At 38.7% G+C, this 22,995-nt stretch overlaps 2 protein-coding genes across 2 annotated transcripts in view; one reads left to right on the top strand and one right to left on the bottom strand.

Annotated features, from left to right (window-relative positions):
- The window catches only part of CENPP (centromere protein P), a 121,571-nt gene that overhangs the window by 48,797 nt on the left and 49,779 nt on the right, over positions 1 to 22,995 (top strand). The window lies entirely within an intron of this gene.
- On the bottom strand, positions 3,543 to 21,295 carry ASPN (asporin). Its single transcript, XM_071550677.1, has 8 exons — positions 21,012 to 21,295; positions 14,715 to 14,979; positions 12,780 to 12,892; positions 10,226 to 10,439; positions 9,785 to 9,895; positions 7,307 to 7,400; positions 6,024 to 6,162; positions 3,543 to 4,732 (listed from the first exon to the last, which is right to left on the bottom strand). Exons 2-8 carry the CDS (start codon positions 14,953 to 14,955, stop codon positions 4,535 to 4,537), a joined length of 1,110 nt encoding a protein of 369 aa, XP_071406778.1. The 5' UTR covers positions 14,956 to 14,979; positions 21,012 to 21,295; the 3' UTR covers positions 3,543 to 4,534.

Genomic DNA, 22,995 nt, shown 5'->3' with positions numbered 1-22,995 from the left:
ACAACAGCAATTGCTTCTTAGGACATTGGTAAATGCCTTTTGAAACTACATTAACTGATGTAAAAATTGCTTAAGAGTCAGATTTGCTGTGCATATACTGGTTTAGGTGGCTGAAATGTTTCTCCCCTTTATCATACACATATGAATGGTTAAAAATTTGCATATGTTAGTTTATATAAGTTTTTCTAGTGGTCTGGTCTGAGTAATTTCTCTCACTTTTGAGAAATGCAGGTGCAGGAATTTGTGATGGGATAGTCAAGTGAAACATTTTGGAAGTTTCTGCTGTGTTGGAAATAGCCGGACATTCCCTTCTTGATTTCTTAAAGAAAGGAATCATTTATTTTTGTCACTTATTTAGCTTGATCTCTTTTAATCCTCATTGGCAATTACAACCAAATTTGACACAGTATAGAGGGCAATATTTTTGTATTTGTTATTAACTTGTGAAAAATAGCAGCTGGGCAGAGGGAAGTGCTCCAGAGAGGTCCTTCAGCTGAGGAAGGGACAGTTCCAAACCCTCCTGCTCACAGTGAGCAGCCAGATGGAAGAGGGAACAGAGCTGTTGAGTAACCCCTTGGCAGCCACACAAGTGGTTTGGTGTGATGTAGAGACCAGCTGGAAGAACCTGAGGTTTGTAGGACTGAAATCCATAGGAATCCAGGCTTTTGTAGCTTCTTTGTTCATGGAATAACTTAGTGACAGCAGCTCTGGGAATGAAGAGGTTATCCTTATCCTTCTAAGGCAGCCCAGGGTACTCTTGGCTGACTTGCCACAAGGACACATTGCTGGCTCATGTCCAACTTTTCCCCCAGGACCCCCAAGTTCTTCCCTGCAAAGCTGCTTTCCAGACCACCCAGCAGTGACCCCTGCGCGGGGCTTATTCCTCAGCAGGTATGAGACTTTGGCCTTCACTTTGCACAAGTTCCTGTTGGCCATTTCTGCAGCAGCACAACCCCAGAGGGCCCTGTCACACCCCTGGCACTTTTGGGTCATCAGTGACTTTGCTGAGGGTGACCTGCCCTGTCACCTGGACCATGGGGGGCACTTCTGTTCAGTTTGCCTGATACCCTGGGGGTCCTGCAGGTTTTGTGCTGGGCAGAGGAGAGAGACATTGTTAATACTGAAAACAAAGGAAATAAAATCAACACTTTTTCACCTTCTTTAACTTGTTTAGCAGCAAGAGAAAGCACTTAGATAATTGTGGACTTCATACGTTAGTGCATGGCCAGCCAATTGATTCTGAACCGATATGTTGAACCTATGGATACATTGTTGTGAAGGAAATGAAGATGAAGGATATGAGGTGGAATTGGACTTTGTGGTGGATGATTGAGGTGGTGTGGCATAGGTATCTTTACAAAACTATTTTCCTTTAAATGTCTTGCTTGCAGAGCAAACATATTTCAAACTGGAATGGTGTGATGTGTCAAAATTTTGATTTGGTTTGTTTGGCTCTTCAATGTGGATCTGAAAGAAATCCATGTATGTTTTCATTTACCTGGTATGTTCTTGCCACAGCTGATGGTGCAAGTTAAAATCATGATTTAGTAATATCTTATATTTTTTAAACTTTCTGTATCTTAGTAAAGTTTGCTGTTATATATATGTCTGCTAATGCATTTTCTTTGTATTGCTGTTTTTGAAGTATTGCATTACGTATGTTGATATTGATCAGAGACAGAGAGAAGACCTGGAAAGATAAGATTAACTAATCCCTTGATAAATTAGTTTAGAGCACGGCATAGAACTCAGTGTTTAGAAGTGCTTAAATAGTACTTTAGTACTCAAACAGGCCACTCTGCTCAGTATTTGTGGTGTTCAGTGGGCTCTCACTGTGCCGTAACAGCCTGTTATTTATTCTTTGGAATGCCTTTCCCCTCGATTGGTAATGACAGGCTGCCATCCTCTGGTGAGATTTGCTCACTGTCTTGTAGGGACCTGGCAGGTTTTCAGAAGAGAGGAGCCCTTTCAAGTTTGGAAAGCTTAGATCGAAAAATATTAATTCTTTATTAGAGGAATGTGGTTACTTGTACAAGGAATAAGAGCAGATTCTTTGAAGGGTTTGTGTCAAATCTCTCTCCCTTTCCTTTTCCTGTAACACTTGTGAACAACATAAAGGTGGAGGTGATTTCTTGGCAGTTTCTCCCCATCTGCTGATACTGAGCTGCCTTGTCCTGTGGGAAGACCACTGAAACCAGTGTGTTGTCATTAGTTAGTGACTCTTCTGTTAATTGCATTGCTGTCCATGTTCAGAGACAATTACTGAGACTGTGTAAGGTGCATTTTATATTGCAGTGTTTGTGTGTCATTGTGACATCCACCTGTGTCTGTGGCCAAGGCTGCCAAAGATGCAAAGTGTTTATTTTAGTTGTTATTATTGCCTACAAATACCAGCTGAAGAGCAACAGCTGAAAATCATGGAGGGTCATTGAACATGTGATGTCATTGCTGAAATGATGTAACTAGTACAGCATGAGTGTCTAACAATGTATTTAAACTGGTGATTCATATAGATGTAATGATTTTCTTCTTATCTATTATATTTATTAGCATTGTACTTGCTCTTTGTTATGCTTTCAACTGAAGATTTGACTGAAGTCCATCTTTATCCCACTTAATGTGAAAACTGTTAACTACAAATATAAAAACTTTGACATTTTCATCTTCTTTAGGATTCATTTACTTTTTCTTCCATATTCCTACTTGACCACTCTTTTCCTCTGGAAATCACATTGTTTTTGGCTCTTGATTTCACTCTGGTAATTCTTAATTTGCCTTTTTGATAGCAAACTTTATAAGAGGTGAACAAACCTGTTGTGGAACATCAAGAACTTCAGCTTTTTAGCTGTTACCAAATAAGAATGGGCATTTATTTCAAACCTTCCCTTTCTCCTTGCACAGCTGCTTGTTGCTGTCCAAGCCTTGTCTCTCTGGGATGGGGTTATGAGTTGTTTGTGGTTCTACAAGGCCTTTTGTTAAGGGAAGGCTGGTATTTGCTAGGAAATGCACTCCTTAGAAACATGTCAGAAGCCAGGAATAGAAGGATTCTTGGTTTAGTGTTTTGTTTTTATTCTGTCTTGAAGTGCTGTACAGAACTTCTGTTTGCAGAAAATGTTCTCCAGGGAGAGCCTCCCCTATCTGTGCTCTCCCTCCTCTCTGCACGTGGCTTTGGGGCTCAGCAGCTTGGTGGTTACAACAGGTTTGGGGCTCAACAGCTCAGCACATGGAAAAAAAATCAGATCTTAGACCTGATGTTTATTGCATAATGTATTTTAGGAAGGTGGTTAGAAAGGCTTGAGATTGCGAGTTGATTTCTTTGTGATATTTTCTCTCCAGCCAGTCTGTGCATTTCCCATAACTGCTTCAACTACAGCACTGGATTTTTACCTTTGTGCAGAACAGCAGTGATAAATTATCTGTAATGTGTGTATAGATCTGGGAAAAGGAAGACCAGAGGAAATATCCAGAGAAGAGTCAGGAAGGTGCTTTGTTGCAGTCTCAGAATGTTTTGACGTGAGCTGTCATGCAATCAAGTATACAAATGCAGGTGTTCTATAAGTTTATTTAATTTATCTTGAATCCCAATAGCAAATATACACTAAATATATAAAATACCCATTTTATACAGTACTGTCAGTATTGAGAATTCTGTGGCTGCCCTGCACAGGAGGGGCAGGGCAGGGAGTTCCAGCTGCTTGCGGTCGGCAGTTGTAAGGTGCTTACACTGGGAGGGATTCGTAACCCGTGTGGTGTCAGAATATGAAAGAGGAGAAAATAAAATGAAAAACATGATTACAGTTGTTACAGATAAAAGAGAATTCCTATTAAGCTTGAAGCATATGATAAATCTTGAATCCTACTTTTTAATGTTCAGACTGCATCAAATTCTGTGGGTGGTAAAACATTGAAGGACATTTTCCTCTTAAAGTTGCAAGAAAAAATTGCCAAAAACTTTTAAAGGCTTTTTTTCTGTTCATGATATGAAACCTGCCATTATCTCACTTAACAGGTTATAAAAATATATTCTAGTTTAGAGACAGTGACCTGATAATACCATGGCTTTTAATTGCATCTTTGCTCATTATCAAAAATGGTGCAAGAAGATGTCCTTGAAGTCTGATAATTTTATTTTCTGCAACTTTTCTTACAATACTTTAGGAGAGGAAAGGGTCCTTACTAAGGAAAAAGTCATTTCCTCATGATTTCTAGAATTTATTTGAAAGAAAAAATATGTTAATACTACATGATTTAAGGGAAGAATTTAACATCTACAATAGGAAACATCAAATACAGTTTCCAGTTCCACTTCCAAGAATTCTTCTGTAAGATATAAAGACTTTAATTTAAATTATTCAAATCTAGATTGAACATTGTCAAATACAGTGGATCCTCCTTAACATATCGTATCTAATTACCTCTTATAGCAAATACTTTGTAAACGGTTAAATAGTGTAAAATTAGCACTTTCCTGCAAATTTCAAGTATTGTAGAACTGCTTTGGCCGAGTCGCTCTTTGATACGCCAGGCTGGGGGCTCACTTGAGGAAGTTGCCGAGCTGGACGCTGTTCCTGGCCACGATGCAGCGGAAGGTCGAGGGCTGCACCTCCCATGACTTGACGGGGTTGTTGAAGAGGCTGATGCCGCTGTAAAGAGCCTTCTTCTTCTTCCGTCCCGACGGGCAGAAATCATTCACTCCCAGTTTGGCGATGTGGTTGGAATGAAGGAACACGACCTGCAGGATAGGGACACAATAAAACAGAACAGAATGCGACAATTGGTGCATAATCAGGATTTGGCACATGGGTTTGCTCTCAGATCAATTCAATGCAGACTTTGGTAGGAACAGCAGTTAAAAATCTGTGTTAAAGGCTTTTTAAGTCTTCCTCCTGCCACAGTCTGTCCCACAAAGAAAAGTCATTGGAGTTTTGTCAGCGTGTTCTCAGAATAATTGGACTCTGTTCTTAAGGAACTCTTCTAAGAAAAGTGCAATTTTATGTTCTTATGTAGTAAGAATTATAATGATGCTGTATTATGTTCTCCCATAATGCAGATCTTCAGGGATTTCATAGATTTTATGCAGCAGTCTCGAGAACTGGGTGGAAGTTGTTGGTGTGGTTATAGGAACAGATCAGGCCAGTGCTGATGTAGCTTAAATTAGTAAATAAAAGGACTTGTAACAGTAAAGTTTAGAGTTTAAGTGAAATAATGTACAACAACAAAATAATTCTTTGTATATCTAACTTTACATTACACTATAAGTTGATATTTGGGTTTCCTTGGTTCTCTCTCTCTCTCCATATATATATATATCTGTATTTATTTCTATCTATCTCAAAATATTTTCCTTTACTTGAAAGTGGAAAGAAATTAAATTCAGAGAGAAAAGCCTTTGCCAAATAGCGTATTGTGTGCTCTGTCACTCGTGCATCTCTTCAGGTGTCCCCAGGCTTTGTTCTGCTCAGGATCCCAAGGTTTATGTAATCTTGGGATTAAAATAATAATATCTGTTATTTTTATTTTAATTACTTTATATTATTTTAATTACTATTTTAATATTTTATTTTATATTATTTTAATTACTATGCCAGAATTCAGGAAACAGTGTTTTGGAAGCATTTTCTTGCTGAATCTATCTAGTTCTGAATACAAATGTTAAAATTGTATCTCATCATTTCATCTTTTAAATAGTTTACTTCGGATTTAAAACTTTTCAGTGTAGGAGTGGAAAAATTTCCACTCCGGGTTACTAATATGGAAACTATGATAAATCCATAATAATCTTTCTGAAAACATTTTCTGGGTGTAGCACATTGCTGTCCTTTCGCCCCCACCCCCAGGCAGTATTCCCTTGATTTTATTTCTTTAATAAGCAAATGTGATTTCAGGTTTTCCTGGTAGGAGGATCAAGTCAAAATATATGTGACCCTTAATTATGCCTTTTGGTTGTGCCCTAATTCCTGTGGCAGGGTGGAAGTCAAACAACTCGGAACCACTGGAGCTTTTTTTAAAATTCAGTGTATGACCTGCAGATATTTCAGTTCAGGTAATCCAGGAGGAACCTTCTTCAGCTTATTTTTTTCCAGGTGGATTTCACGTATACTTGGGATGTTGGCAAAACTTCCATTTTCCACATCTTTGATTTTATTATTCCCAAGGCCCAGCCTAGAAATAGTACAAGGAACATTTAATTAAAGACTAATTGGGATTCACAGCAGCATTGAAGAGCATCCTTTATTTTTGAAGATTGAAATACCCAGGAATAAACATAAGGGAAGAAAAGAACTGGGGGAGGATGATGAAATCTTACCTCTGATAGGAAAACCACATAACTGATCTAACAAATATTTTTTACTTCTTAAAGGAGATTAGCTCTCAGCTGATCTCAGACTGATGTGAGCAATTGTTCAATTTTGCATGCAGTCTTTCTCATTATAGTGGCAAGAGTTTAAATGGTAAACCTCAATCAAGCTGCCTGTGAAATAAATTGTACCCTTTTATCAAGCAGTAAAGCTACAAGGTATAGTCACAGTAATAAAAAATGCTGTTCTAAGAAGTAGCCAAATAGCAAGCCTTGTAAAGAAAGGGGTTTTTTTGTATATAGCTTATTTTTAAAATATTAAGCTTTTACTAAGCAGGATTACCTTCTTTCCTGCTTTCATGTTTTCCTTTGTTAGATTTCTTGTTGTAAGACTTCAGCCTGCATTGCTGGGAAGGGGGTTCAGAAGATGGAGGAACAGGTGGAATTGCTCTTTCTGCCCATCCCTCCATTCTTTCTTAATTTCTTCAGAAACTGAAGTTGGTATCTAAAGGCAGTTCCTCTTTGATAGTAGTTGCTATCACCAAATCCAAAATTCAGTGCTGCTCAGCTGTATTTTCAGAGTTCTTAACTGAGCTTCCCAGAGCGAACTCCCTTCTCTGGTCCCACATCACTGATACATTGCTCAGAAACTGACATTTTTCCTTAAACCCTATCACATTGGGGAACATTTACCAAATTTTTTCCTTTACCAGCTACTGTATTTATGAGAATAAATTTATAAGAATTACAAGAATTTGATTTTTACATTTTGTAATCATCTGCTGTTCTTATCTTCCTTTTCTGTTGCAAGCTGTTGACAAAACAAGGCTAACATGTTTTTTTGGGTTGGTTTGGTTGTTTAAGCTTGGACTTATTGTCAACAGTTCTCACAAAAACACTTAAAACTTCTAATTCTCTTTTCTCCCATTAACAAGAGAAGTCTCAAGTAAGAGATGCTACCAAATGTGACATTTTATAAAATAAAAGCATTCTGGATGGAAATGTTACCTTTGAAGATCTTTGTAACGGTTAAAATCCTCCAGTTCAATTCCTGTGATCTTGTTGTCATCTAAATGAAGCTCCAGTAGACTGGAGGGCAAACCTGACGAAAAACAAATGCACAGTGTGAGAAAAATGAGCCAGCTCATTTTTTGTTGGAATATTTATTTTATTCCAAATAGTTTCTTTCCTTTGTGTTTAGAATCCGGTGAGGAATCTTGGGGAGGTTGTCTGCATCAATGAAATGGGTATTAGATACAAGTACGTTAATTTTAAAAAATCAACATAATTTGGCTGAAAATAGTAATTTTTTTTTAATAAGATGTGAAAGTGCATATAGTAATTTGAAGATTTCGGTTCCAGAATTTGGTGTATTTCCTGGCTTCTTTTATAACGGCTCTCATGTGCTTCTGGTTAACTTGTCAAAGATGTAAATTGTGTGTTGTGTGCAGCTGTCTCGGGGCTGGTAGTCAAACCCCTCTTCCTGTGGAACCAGGGAGGGATTTTTGAAGACCTGTAGTTTTTTCTCTATGGTGTAACAGTTGTGCTGTTTCAGCTGCTGGGGTTGATCTGGGAGGAAAGCTTTGGGAATCCTCTCAGCTACATGAGATGTTTGATAGGCACTTTCCCACACCATAATACTTTCTCTTGTATTTCCAGAAACTCCAAATTCAAAACTGCCAATGAATGGAGCAGGAGATGGTAAATCCTTCCCTTCCACTATATCATTTTAGCAAAGGCAAAGAAAGATCATCACCAGTTTGGATTTCTGTTTGCTGGTCTCAGGCTCAGTTTTACAGCCTCTGTCTAGATGGCACCCGACACGGAGCAATTCCTGTTCCCATGTGCTGGGAGAGCCTGCAGTGCTGCAGGAATGGGCTGATTCCCATCTGTGCTCCAGCTGGCACTCTACCCTGTGTGTTTATTTGCCTTGGCTCTTTCCCAGTTGGCATTCCAGCTCACAGCTCCTCGTGCTGCCAGTGGCCAAGTTAGGATATCAAGAGGAAGGAACACCCACCTGTCCTTTGCAGAATTTAGGAGCATCTTATAAGTTATATTTTTAAATCTTTGTGCCATTGTAACATTTGCAGACAGATTTAGTTTCCATTTGTGGGGAATGAGTTCACCATGAAATCCTGCTTGGTTTTTATGTGTCTGACACCACATATTGGATGTCATGCTGTGTTTCCTTATAGGAGATTTCTCTATATCAAAGGCAAAATTGGAGTAATTTTATGGGTTTTTTTCTGTCCTAAGTGACAGGAGATGGCATTTCAATGATACTAGAAGAGTGTTTTGGGGTATTTTTGTGTTAGGGAGTGTTACCTTAGGCAGCCAGGTAATTTCTGATCTTAGTTACCTGAACAATTGGGGTGAGTTGGTTTTGTTTGTTGTTGGGGGTTTTTTTAGTGTTTCCTTCTAAAGTAATGCTTCTGTTTATATATGTGTGTGTGTGTGTGTGTGTGTATGTATATATACACATGTATATATATGTATATATATATGAATACAGGAAGAGATTAAATGTAATAAGTTCTTTATCTGAATGATCCAAAATAAATACAGAGGCCAACATTTTGTTTCCCTGTAAGTTAAAGCACAATGTTACACACAGTGTTATGCTTTATCTCCTCCCTTTTCCTCTTAATTAGGAGTTTTGAGCAGTTGAAAATCATGATAATTTGGTTAAATACCACACTGACCTACAGAAAATGCAGGTGGAGGGTTGTACTGAATTTCTTCATGCTACTTTTTTGTGTGTGCAGGCCAGTGAATTGTCAAGTTAGTGTTTTAATTTATTGCTACCTCCAAATCACAAGTTAAATTTCTTTTGTATGAAAGAGTGATTTGATTTTGTAGTCGTGTTGAATTTAATTAATGTTATATTAAGTTTTACTTAGCAAAACCCCATCAAAAGATGCATAAAATGCCTATTTGTTTTTGCATTAAAGTAGTTATATTTATTATGCAACACATCTGAGCTACAGAGTGACTTGAAACATTAAAAACTAAAGTTAGAAAGTGTGGAGTTGCACTTTAAATCCATAAAGGAAGTTGGAATCCTCTATTCCTTCTGACCCAGATCAAGTACCCCAGGGGGTTATCCTTTCTTTGTAAGGGTTTTTGAGAGGCTGATGTGTGAAAGGTGTGAAGTGACATTTTATTATTAATTTCTTTGCATTGTTGCTCCCTAGAGGAGTCTCTGGATGACTGTGAGAGGAGCAGACCCTCTGGCAGGGGAAAGGCAGGAGGGGGAGCCTCGTGCACTGTGTGTGTGTGTGTGTGTGTGTGTGTGTGTGTGTGTGTGTGTGTGTGTGTTCACTCTTTGGGGATGTGGAATTGGCTGCTGACTTCAAAAAGAGAAATAAGGTAGGAGGTGGTTTGGTAGTAATGAAAATACAAAACAAGATTTAGGAGTTTAGTGATAGTATGGATGTTTATTTAGGAGTGTACTGATATAAGGAAAATAGGGAAGGTAAAGCCTACCTTTAGGAATGGAAGTTAACTTGGCTTCTGCAATTCTTATATGATAGATATTTACTCCTTCGAAAGCCCCAGGCTCTATTCCATCATTGTTGAGAGGGTTTGCACTCATTTCTGTCCAAGGGGGGAAAAGAAAAGCATTTATGGCATAGGAATTTTGTGAATTAATTTTATTTTTGACTTCTGATGTTCTAAGCACGAGTTAATGTTTAGCTTTGATTACTAATTCTGAGAGGTCACAGCTCTTGGGGAATTAACTTGTTTAACTTGGCTGGCAGAGTTACCCAAATTCACAGAGAATTTAAATTGGGAAAGGTATTTCCCATAGCATGGATATCTCTCTGAGAAGAAACTGTATATAGGGCTGAAAATTCTATATAGTAGACAATTTTAATTAAGACATTTTTTGTAAAGGCATTTTCTGTTCTACATAATTGGACTTACCTAAAACATGTAGAGACTTCATTCCTTTAAATACATCCTTGGGGATTTTCTTAACCTTATTAGCATGAATTCTGAGCTCTGCCAAAGTCCTGGGGAGGTTTGGTGGGATCTCAGTGAGCTGGTTGTGGGACAGATAAAGTCGCCGGAGCCTCTTTGTGGATTGAAAGGCGTTGGGATGGATCTTGTATATTTTATTGTTGTTCAAAGCCAATGCCTGTGAGACATGGGCAGAGCTTTAGAAAGATTTCTTTATACAGGAATGTCATGATTATGAATTTTAAGTCATGAATTTGATAGATAATTCAGCAATTAAGTATTTTAAATACTTTGTTTTGCCATCATGCCAAACTTTAGCACTTTGTGTATACTTTGGGCATTTCAATTGATTATGAAAAACAAAATAGAACATGAAAAGCTGAAGCATCAGGTAGAAAATAGAGAAAAACTGACAAGGTGCCAATGGATCATAAGAACTGGCAAAACAATATGTTTGTATTCAAGTACTTTTTGGGATTGTATGGGGTTATATACTTTGTTGTTTCTTAATGGAGACAAATTCTCAAAACTAAGAACTTCATCTTTTAATTCAGAATAACTCAGCAAAATCAAAGTCAGGTTTTAGTCTGTGTTTCTTAGATGTTAACGTCTCTTATGACACAGGAGTTTATATCTTATTTGCCATAATTTTCCAACTTCTGTGAATTTAAGTCTCTCTCTTCTGAACTGTGCACGAGTCCTTTTTTGAGGCAGTTTTTTGTTCCTCTTTGCTGTTTGTTATCAGAGAACTTGTAATGAGCTACCACGGACAACAAAATATGAAATGATTTTTTATGTCAAAGCACATCTCTGTGTTTCTGTACTCAGATTATTCATTTTTGTTCCTATTTTACTTCTTGGAGCTGTTGGTAAATCATCTCCTCTGAGGAATTGTGGGAAAAAATGGTAGACCAAACCAGAATTCATCCTTTTTTCCAGAAAAAAATGAGGTTAGCTTAAGGAAATAAACAGGAAATGCTCCTTCCTAATCCAAGTTGCCATCTGTGCCTTTGCTAAGTAGACTCCAGGACTCAGCCAAGTTGTACAAAGTAAACTTTGCTCTCAGTAAAAATGTTTTTAGGCCTTACCAGAAAAGAACTGGGGAGAAAATGCAGAGCAGCTCAGTTATCACATAATTAAGTGGTGACTCTGATATATAATGTGGTGATTGCTGACAGATTCCAGGGACTTCCTCAGTCAGCAGACATCAGTTTCTATAAGATGTTTTATGCAGAATGTAAACCACAGTATCTGTGTTTACCCCTCCCTTGGTAAGGCCATTCTGTACCCAGACCTGAGAGAAGGGGAATGGGAAATGCTTTGTTGCAAAGTAGGAATTTATGAGATTCCTATTTTTCCTGTCCTAGCTTAAGCCATAATAATTAACAAGCTCATTCATAAACACTTTGATCTGGTTAAACTTCACATCTTGCTCAGAAATCAAATATGATTGAAAGGATTTGTTTTATAGAGTTATACAATCCCAGAATGGTTTGGGTTGGAAAGGTCCTTAAAGATCATCTCGTTCCACCCCTGCCGTGGGCAGGGGCACCTTCCACTATCCCAGGTTGCTCCAAGCCCCATCCAGCCCAGCCTTGGACACTTCCAGGGATGGGATATCTACAGCTTCTCTGGGCACTCTGTGCCAGGGCTTCACCACCCTCACAGGGAAGAATTTCTTCCTAATGTGTTAGGAATATTCCTTATGTTAGTTTATTGCATGTTTCATGTCTTTCTAATGGAGAATAGACTGCTGTTAATTTGTTGTAAATTATGGGATGGATTTGTCATTTTCACAGTGAAAATTTTAAATTTGTCTATATTTGTTCATACTGGATCTAGAGTGACTTCTCACAGAAATAAGTATTTTAAAGCAGATTTAATCTACCTTTCTAGTCCTCTGAAACTCTCTTATTTTCTTTCATTATAGAAAGATATTGTTGTGTCCTGTAAATATCTGGATTTATCAGTTCCAGTGATACTTGTTTCAAAGCACGTCTCTGAGTGCTTATGTGAGTGTGTTAAAAATTAGTAGTGAAGCCCCTGACTTTTCAGTAATTCAGTGCTGGTCTATTTTCTGTTCAGGTCAACTGAATTTGTAACAAGTTTCAGTGCTATCTATATGTGTTAGTTGTTTGAAAATACCCTCAGAGAGCATCGTTCTAGTTCTTGTGTAACATTAAGTTCTTTATGCCATTTTCCAGCTAAGCTGATAAAAAGGAGCTCTTCCCTTGTAGCCTTTAAAATCTAAGGAAGGTTTGTGTGCACGCTAAGCACTGAAAAATCTTGTGAATCTCTTTAATGAGATGCATATGGTATATTTTCTGTGTGTTGTACAAAGTAGTTCTTACAACTCAAAAAGTATTTGCTCCTTGCTATGTGGGAGCAGCCACATACACAGGCATTAGACTGTATTCTCATCTGTACTGTTGCAGAAGGAAAATACTATTTGTATTTTGAAAGTATGGAAATATTTCAGATTGCTAAGTTAAATTTCAAACTTGGGAAAGAAGCTTACATAGAGTGATGTGAGTCCTTGGAGATCCTTTTCCTTGACCTCTTTAATTTTGTTGTTCTGAAGGTCGATCATCCGAGTGTCTGGTGGGATGTTGCGAGGAATTGATGTCAAACCTGTATAGGTGACACAAACAGAAACGTTGTGTGCCTGTGTGGGAGTGCAAAGAAATGAAATGCTCAACAGCAAAACACAGCACGATTTTTGATGGTTATGGTGGGAAAGAAAACACAAAGGGACATAGAGCAAAGGGTAGAAGGGAATTTTTGGACATGAGAGGAACTAATGATGTAAGAATGTACCACAAGCCTGTGTGGGTGGTTTTGGGAGGAACTGCTTGTGCCTGTGATCAGGAAAGCCTCAATGGGGTTTGCTCATTCCAGGTTCTCTGCATCTGGGAAATAAACCTCAGAGCACAGGTTGTCCTCCAGGGAAACTGCTTCAGTCCCTGGAGACAGGGGCCTTCAGAGCATCCAGGGCAGTGGTTCCCTGCTGGGACCAGGGCTGTGGCTTTAGGGGTTGCTGCTCAGTGTTGGGGAGCTCCCCTGGGCCTCTGCACTGCTCCATCTGTCGCAGTGGGGGGGTTGCCTAAAGAGCCACACAGTGAATGGCAGGGCTGAGAAACAGGAACAAAGGATGATCTCACTGACAGTCCTTCATTGCCGGGGGTATAAATTCAACCAATCCGGTTCTCTGTTCAGTTACAAACCCACTGCAGTTCAGGCCATCTGAGGTCCTGAGTCAGCACAAGAGCCTTAGAAGGAATAGTGACTTCCTTTTGGGTGAAATGCTGGTGCATGAAGTACTGTCCATTTTATTAGCAATTATTCCATAATTAATAGGTTGCAGTTAAAGATGAAATCTATTAATGGGGTTTTTTGCCTATGAAATTCTGTAAAGTGGTGTGCAATCTGCAGACCAGATGCAATAACCACAGTTTGCTGCTGTCAGCAAAGTTTATTTGGATTCCTTAAGAATGACACATTTTAAAACCCCCAGCAGTTGATGTTTCTAAGCCATGAGGAGTCCAGGGTGATGTTTAGGAGGGTGACAGGGCAACAACGAGAACAAGTGTCATTGTCACTGTGCTTGTGGCAGGACCACAGTCCATGATTGCCTTGACTCATGGGAAGACTTCAATGGCCACTAATTCAAAGTGGAGTAATTAATAATGAATTCATAGTTAGGGACCGGGATGTACCTGCAGCAGTGACAGGAGCAGATTTGCCTTGACTGGAGTGTTAACAGTGATGAGCACTTTAGTGGAGTGAATAGTTTATATCCCAGTCATGTGCTTACATTAAACTTTCTTATGATTTTTGTTGCTTTGTTTTCTTGTCATTTGACCTGTTGCTTTGTGGTTAAGAATTAAATAATTCCTTTTTGAGAGAGGGGACTAATAGTTCCTCTAATGCAAACAGAAGATACAGCCAATGTTTGTGCCCCCCTGTTTGGATAGAACTTCATGCAAGTAAAAGAAATAGGACAAAGTGTAATTTCAATGTATATGTAAGCATTCTCACTTTCTGTGAGTGTTTTTGTAGGGGATAAAAAGCTGTGCAGATTATTATGTATTTACTAACCCTGATCAGCGTTCAATTAAACACTTTCACAGTTATTTGTTACATATTCTAAATGCCTTTCCGTTTGATGTTGTTCTCCATAGAAGTCACTGCTAGTGGAAGATGGCTGTAGCAGCCTTTTCATTTTCTAAACTGATAAACATGGACTGGGAATACATTTATGCTGCAGAAAGTGCTGGACACAAATTAGATATGGTTTGCAATTCTAATGGCAAACGTGTAAATCTGCTTTTGAAAATGACTAGTACAGGGATATGTGGACATGTGCACTTTATGGAACTGTGGAATTCATCTTTTGAAAGACAAATCCTCCAAAGGAAAGTCTGGTGGAGAACAGGCACAGATTCATTCTCACCTAGGTCAGAGCAGTGGACAACCCTCACATAGCACTGGCATCCAAAGGGGCATGTTGGGAACAGGTCAAAAGGAATTAGTGGCATAATTGGTTCAGTGGTTGGAAATAGAGAGTTGTCATCATCGTCGTCATCGTCTTCCATGTCTTGGAGCATCATATTCTTTAGTGTGAAATATGAAGGACCGGTGAGAGATTTGGCAGAGCACAAAGCCAAGAAGAGGAGGAGTGTGTATTCTTTCATATCTTTCTAATCAGGATAACCAATCTGGAAAAGGAGAGTAAACAAGCACAAAAATCCCCACAAGAATTAGTGAATATGAAAGAGCAAATAAAGGTATTGACCTATTTACTTCACTCACTGCGACAGTCTCTGATCCTGAAAAATGGTCTGTTATGAATATTGAGGTTTAGTTAGTACATGAAGGATGAAAAATATAAAAATAGTCTTTAAAATACAAATTATCACTATAAAATTTCATGCATTAATATTAAGTTAAATTCATTAGACATTAATGTAATATCAGAGGTTTAGTTGAGTTTTGCGAATAATATTGTCATTTGCTTCAAGCTTTGAAGTGTCATTTTTGTAGTACAGTTTACCAGAACTTTGAATAAAATAAATCCCATTCCTTCTTCATGAAAAAATACTTTTAATGAGGCACATGGGCGTATGTGCATTGCTTGTAAAAGTGGGAGATACTTGATTACCAATGCATAAAACTCAGCAGGACCCTTTCTGAACATTTGGTATTTGACTCTCTAAACACTTATGATTAAACTCTTTCTATTCTAATCTGGAAAAACAGAGTTTTCAGACCTGACAACAGCATTTCCCATGTTCCAGTCATTTGTCTATTGTTGCCATGGATAGAATTGACCTTTGCATGCAGCACATTTGATGGAATCCCAGAATGGTTTGTGTTGAAAAGGATTGTAGAGTTCATCTTGTTCCAACCCCCTGCCCTGGGCAGGGACACCTTCCACTATCCCAGGTTGCTCCAAGCCCTGCCCAACTTGGCCTTGGACACTTCCAGGGTTGGGACATCCACAGCTTCTCTGGGCAACCTGTGCCAGGGCCCCACCACCCTCACAGAGAAGAATTTCATCCTTATATTCCATCTATCCTTGCCCTCTGCCAGTTTGAATCCATTCCCCTTGTCCTGTCACTGCAGACCCTTGTAAATAGTCTCTCCCTCTTTCTTTAGGCTCCCCTCAGGCCCTGGAAGACCACAATGAGATCACCCCAGAGCCTTCTCTTCTCCAGGCTGAACAATCCCAATTCTCTGTTGACTTCAAGGAGGGCTCTTTCTGCCTTGAACATTAGGAATATGTGTCATTTGAAATCGGTAATTAACATTATGTCCAGAAAAAAAGCTGAAATCCAGTACTTTGGTCTCTGGTTTTTTTCAGTAACTGTGGGGTTTGGGGTTTTTTTTTCAACCCAGCTTTCTCCTCATAGGGCCTGTAAATGACAGCTGGGCAGCAGGTGATAGGAGATGAAAATACACCATACTGGGAATTTATGCCATAAACCCCATTAACTTTCTAGATTAATCTCAATTTGAAAGTACTTTTCTTGTGTAATTGAAGGTCCTTTAGTGTGGAAGGCAGAAAGATGTGGGATCAGTTAAGGCATGTTCAAAGCAGAAACCCCCATGTCAGGCAGCTACAATTATTTTTTCCTCACGTTTTTGAGAGGAATACACAATACACAAAGGACTTAAAAAATAGATTTGTCTTTAGAAAAATACAGAATCAGAATAGAGTTGGAAGGAACACCCTGGGATCATCGAGTCCAGCACAGGACCATCCCCAAGAGTCACACCATGTGCCTGAAAGTATCATCCAAACACTCCTGGAGCTCTGTCAGGGTTGGTGCTGTGACCACTGCCCTGGGGAGCCTGTTCAGTGCCCACCACCCTCTGGGGGAAGAACCTTTTCTAAATCCAAACTAAACCTCCCTGACACAACTTCAGGCCATTCCCCTGGGTCTGTCACTGGTCACACAAAGCAGAAATCAGTGCCTGCCCCTCGTGGGGATGTTGAAAACCACAGGGACCTCTGCCCTCAGTCTTCTCTTCTCCAGGCCCAGCAAGCCAATGACCTCTGATCCATTACAGCTATTTATTCAATTTCCTTCTGCTTCTCCCAGTTCTAATTTTACCAGGTTTATTTTAGGCACACTTACTGGGAACACCAGGAGTCCAACCTTTAACTGCAGTGTAGTGCATTAGCTGAATAATGATGATCGATAGTACAGGGTTTTTGAGAAGTAGATATTTGATACATACTTTGGCTTTATTCTAAAGATGCTTTTCTTGACCAAATGCTCCTATAAAACTAGACTAGGGGAAAATGGAGATGGTAAGAATTGCCACAGGATGTTTGGCAACTGTGAGAAAATACTGTGAGTTCAGCTCTCAGAGGCTTGACATTGTTTCCAGAAGTCACTTGGGTCTGACAGCAAGAGGGGCTGCTGTAAATTTTAATGTTTATTAAAAATTTTCTATTTAGATTATCAGACCTCTTTAGGGAAATGCTCAAAGTATGTCAATTCTTGTTTGATTGCCTAATTAAATGGTTGATGATCTGTTTATCGTTGAAAAATGTCTTTCTGTAGGCATTTTGTCATTGGTCCTCAGTTGCAGGAAAAGGAGTGTGCTGGTCTGCACAGTGGTGTTGCCTTGACTTATTGAGAACTCTGAGGTTTGGTTTGTGCTGCTTTTTTTCCTGTGCAAAGTCCTTTTGATGTTCCTTGGGCATGGTTCACAAAAGCACTGCATACATTGCTGCTACTGTAGCTGTGATTGTTTCAGTGTTTGAAAAGAAAAAAGATACGAGTTCAGATTACCTAGAAAGAATGTAGTGAGTTCTTTCCCTAAAAAATGTCTGAAAACAAGCTCAATGTGCTTTCTATCTTGCAAGTAAATAACATAAACTAAGTTTAATATTTCCCGTGTTCCACTGGCACACTCATTCTAGCAGTGCCTGTACTTGGTGCAGCAACCTGCTGAAAGAGTCTTCACGTGTGTTTTCCCCATCTATTCTCCTTCATGTCAAAATAACATTCTCTTTCAATGCTCCTAGAAAGAGTTCTATGGTGGTTCTTAGAATCCTATACAATGCATGTCCTTCAAAGAGTCTTTGGATATGAACAGTGCTGGGGAGAAGAGGTGGAACCTCCTTTCAGGAGACTTGTAGTCATCTCTGGCCATACACCTTTGGCATTATTATTTCACCTTTTCAGTCTTGTATTTTAGCTTCAGAAAGTAGTTAAAATCTTCAGTTCTTTAGTCATGCCTTTAATTAGGAGATGAGGAGTTTGAAGACTTTCAGACTTCTGAGTTCTCCTCGTTCTTGGACAAGTGGTTTAATGGCTGAGGTTTCATGGATGGGCTCTCAGGCTGATTTTCTTCCCCAGCTGCTTTGGTATCAAGTGACACATTGCCCTGTGCTTTATTCAGTGCTGTTGTACCACTTCCACTGGAGGATATCAACCTTTGTAGCATGATCGTGTTTTGGAACATCTATTTTCCAAGCCCCTGCTGACTGTTATTTGTAAGAAGCACTGGATGTGTAGTTTTATTGTATCGAAAAGATAATCTTGTGTGTTCCTAAAATGCTGTCTTGGATGCAGTGCTGGGAAGTTTTCTTATGAAACAACCTAAAACTCTGTTCCCACGCTTGCATCTGTAGCAAATGGATTCCATATTGCCTTCCAGATATCAAAAAGCTATGATTTCAAACTACTGAAAGATTGAGGACGTGATTGGAGTAGTGGCCAATTTGAACTTGTGTTTCTCACAAACAGTTCTAGAACTGTACTGTTGAAATATGTTGTTGATGACTTACATTGGTCCTATGGGTTAGATCTCTTGAAAACAAGTCCCTTTGCAGAAGGAAGAGTAAGATGTGATTTTTTTTTAAAGGAAAGAGAAAAAAACCCTTTGTTTCATCTTCCTGTTTTCCATTAGGAAATCATTATTGGCTTTGTAGTTAGGGGTGATAATCAAGCTTGACTCCGGGGTTGCATTCACCAAAGACCTGCCAAAAAATGGATCCCAAAGAATGGAGTTTTGTGAAGGTTTTTAAAGTATCTTTTCCTGGCTGAAGTTTTGAGGTTCGCAGTAAATAGATGCTGGTATGTCTCTGTAGAAATGCTCTGACTCTGCAGCTCATTTCAAAGAACTTACACAAACCTTCCACACACTTAAACTTCAAGAAATAGAGAATTAAAGTAAAACAAAAGCTAAAAATCCAAGATCCTGGTGATCTTTCTGATCTCTTACGTTATTTTGTCATGGGAATTTTATGAAATGCTGCTTCAGAAGGTGCAGGTATAGCTGTGCTAATGATCCCCTGCTGCCACTTGGGACTGGCTCTGCTCCCAGGGACATCCATCTCCTCCACTCAGGCTGGTCACTGAGCTGAGTGAACTCACTAAACTGGCATAAAACTAATGTGAGCAACAAAAAAAGCCCAACACATTCCTTCTGGGTGTACAAACTTGAGTCAGTTTGAAGTCCCAGAGCCAGCACAGAGGAACGGGTGGAACAGTCGAGTTCAGGGGGCTGGAACTTTAAATGGAAAGAGAAGGAAGGAATAGAGGTGGGACATCAAGCCCTGACAAATACAAGTTGTTAGACTTGTTGTTACTTGGATAAAGCCTGGCCTTGTCTATCCTGATTTTACAGCCCAGAGCACTGAGTTTGAGAAAGATTGTGGTGAATTCAGGTTTTATTTCTCCCCCTTTATCACAATCCTACTTATCCTTCAGCACAAAATGCTTCTGAGCAGCACCTTACCAGTGGAACAGGAGCCACCCCAAGGTGAGGTGACAGAACATGGAGAGTGCACTTCCCATGGAGAGATGCTGGAAGGCTGACTTGTTTCCTAAAGTGTGTAACAATCCTAAAATCACTGTACGGAACATTTAGGGCACTCTTGTCCTCACTAAGTGGTCATGTTTACCCAAACTCGTGTTGCCAAACAGCATGTGGAACACAGACACTTTTTATGCTATTACTTATAATTTAAATCTAATTAAATGCAGGTGATGTCACAGAATTATTTAATATGATTAAAACTTTTTCGAGATTGTGTGGGAGATTCCCACATAAGTTTGCAATAGTTCTGTGATGTTAAAATTCTAAACTTGAATTATGGGAAGAAAGGCCTTTTCTGTGAGGACAGGAGTCGTGTTGTTGATGTGGGATGAGCACATGTAAAAATCCCACAACAAATAAGTCTGAATTCCTTGGGAGTTACGTGCCACCTCCTGCAGCATGTGGTGTTTGTTGTCTGAGCAATTAAGACACTGAAGGAGTTAACACATAAAGTTTTAAGGCTTAAAAAGACTCTAAATCATATTTAGAAATCACTTCTGTTACTGGTGCTCGGAGACCAGTTTCCTCTGGCATTGTTTCTGAAAGGGAAATGTTTAATTGGCTGGTGGTCTTTACACAGGTAAGGAAAAGTCCCTGTGTTCATTAATAACACAAGTCATTGCTCTGTGCACAGATTTTGTCCAAAGAAAGGCAAGACCATTGCTGTTTTGAAATCCATATTTAAAAATAGTTCTGGTTCTATTAGTCACTGTCCCATTCCAGAAATAAAAGGAGTTTATGTTTAACTCTTTGTCTACCCTATTGATTTACTTAAATTGCTTAAGGAAAACAGTAGGATGTTTTTTTGTTAGTAAGATAACTAAAGAAATGTCTCTGTTGCCAGAAATAGTCTAGTTTTGATGTTAAGATAATTAATTAGATGTTTACAGAATAAGTGGTGTTTACAGAGTATTTACTTTTTATGGAAAACTGCTTGACTCTTGTTACTGAATATGATCCATGAGATTTTTAGGTTGTAGTTCATCTGCAGTTCACTCTTTCATGGGTTGTTTTTAATTACTTTGCTGATATGTACTTCAAACCCCCCACCAACTTGAATACCAACTTACAGAAACTTAATGCTGAGTTGTAACTGTAAGAACTGCTGTAATTGTAGGGTAAATTTTCGTAGATTGTTGTAAATGAGAAAAGTTATTGTCAGTTGTAACATCTTTCTGACAAGTCTTTAATAGTTACATAATTCACTGTAGCTCTTTTTGTTTTGCACACAGATGTAGTAAACACAGAATTATTCCAGCTGCAAAGTAAATTTTCAAATGTTCCATTACAAAAATGTGGTAATTCTAACTGTAAATTACCTGACATTATTAATCTCTACATAGTGACTAACAACCTGTTTGTCAACTCCTTATTGCTGTTTATATAAAATAGGGATTCAAAGTGGACATACCTTGCAAGTTTGTGAGTTCTTCCGGAAACACTGTGATAATCCACCTGAGCTCTTTATGTCCAGTTATTTCATAGTAAAAAAAAAACAAAATAGAGAAAAAGGAAGTTAGACTGAGTTCTGTGAAGCAGAAAGTAAATAAAAAGTCCACTTCCAGACTTCTTGATCCTCCTGGCACTGTGGGTGATACCAGAATAAAGTGCTGCCTCACATTAGCCCATCTTAGTACTGAAGGATGATATTAAGTCGCCTTGTTACCACTCATATGTTTTTCATCACTGCCTGTATTAGAGCCAAAACTTCTGGCTTAACTCTAGACGTCTAGTGGAAGACTTTATAAAACCTGTAGTTTAATAATAGTTGACATCAGGCCATTGGAAGTACAGTGAGGTCCATTTCGGGTCATTCCCGCTGTGGAATTACAATTATTTATGATTTATTAGCCATTATTCTTTAAAAAGTGTGACTTGAATAGAAGTATAAAACCTCAGCCAGTGGCAGAGTAAACCAGTAGCCTGCAGTGACCATAATGTTGCCAAAGGTTTCTAAAGTTGGAAAATTAAGACTTTATTGTGTATTTGTGTGTAAATTTTACCTCTGCTTTCATTTGACAGCAGTCTGGCTGGGGAGGGTGGTTCAAGAATATAAACTGTAGGTCAGATTTTTCAGTCAATATAGCCAATTTCTGTCTCTTGTGTATGGGAAATAAAGCGTATCTTTTATTCAAAACAGACAACATTTGCAGTATTCAGTGATAAGGACTGAAGTTGTGGGCTTAAACTCAAGTCTTTGAGAATTTGCCCTGTTACAAAGTTGTGCTGACGTGCACATCACAATATTTAGAAACTGGGTTATTCTTTGTTTACCTTTTGTAGGCCCTGTTTATGTAAACTTCAGAAATGTCTGACTAATGGGGTTTACCTAAAGCAAGTTTCAAAGTCAGTGAAATTTACAATACATTATATCCCCTTCTGTGCACATCTGACTTCATCTGTTTCTTTAATTAGCTGCTTTCTATGTTAAAAGTCTGGTCTTGCTTTGAAAAAAAAAAGCTTGGAAAATTTATTTGTTTTTTTTTTAATTATACATGGTGCTGTTTGCAAAATGCCTGTTCAAGTTGCATAATAGTTATTTTGTCTACTGTTACTTTCTTAAGGGGATAAAAGGTACTGTGCCAAAAATGAGGACTTTGGTGCTGTGATATCAACCAGGGCAAGGCTTGTGTTACCTGCAGCTTTGCTTTGTGTGGGTTCCAGTTCCAGTGGCACAGATGGAGGATGATGAAGAGTCTCCCTATCACTTTTCCCAAGGAATAAAATTACAGTTTTGAAAGCAATCACATTCCCACATAAGAAGCTGAAGGATGATCTTAAACTTTCTTGAAATCTCAAATTGCATTTATCTGCCTTCTCTTGCCTTCGTGGAGAAACCGGAGCTTCCCAAGCAAACACTCCCCTGTGTTTTGAATAGCTGGGTTTGGATGGGCTTATTGAGGAAATTAGTATTAAATTGCTGTTTTAAAAAAAACTCCAGCGCTTTCTTGGCTCTTTAATAGAAGAGAGCAGGGCCTGAGGGTTGTAATATAAATGTGCTGGGTTCTTTTTCCTCTTCTTTCAGTAGCAAAGTGTTGACTCAGCAATGCTCCCTCTCAATTTTGGATGAATACTTGGTGTTCTTTAGTATTATTTTCTCTTCTCAGTTGCTTCTGGTGGTAGGAACACATTCCTATGTGTATAAAGTTTGTTGTAGCCAATTGCATAATGAAAGGGATACACATAGTGGTAGGATCTGGAAAAAACATAACAGCCTTACTTTAAAATGGCTTATCTGTGTATTTTGTTCAATGTATAGGATCAATATGTTAGAAATAAATACTGCCTCCATGGACATGCTGTTCTTTAATGAAACTGTTTAATACCTTGAGATGTGGATTTAGTATTTTGATTGTGATGTGATTGCAATCTCAGATGAAACACCCAGAAATCAC

Source organism: Pithys albifrons, chromosome 3 (assembly GCF_047495875.1).
Source record: "Pithys albifrons albifrons isolate INPA30051 chromosome 3, PitAlb_v1, whole genome shotgun sequence".
Taxonomy (NCBI): Eukaryota; Metazoa; Chordata; class Aves; order Passeriformes; family Thamnophilidae; genus Pithys; species Pithys albifrons.
Note: the sequence above shows the minus strand (reverse complement) of the source record. Positions and strands in the feature narration are given on the sequence as shown.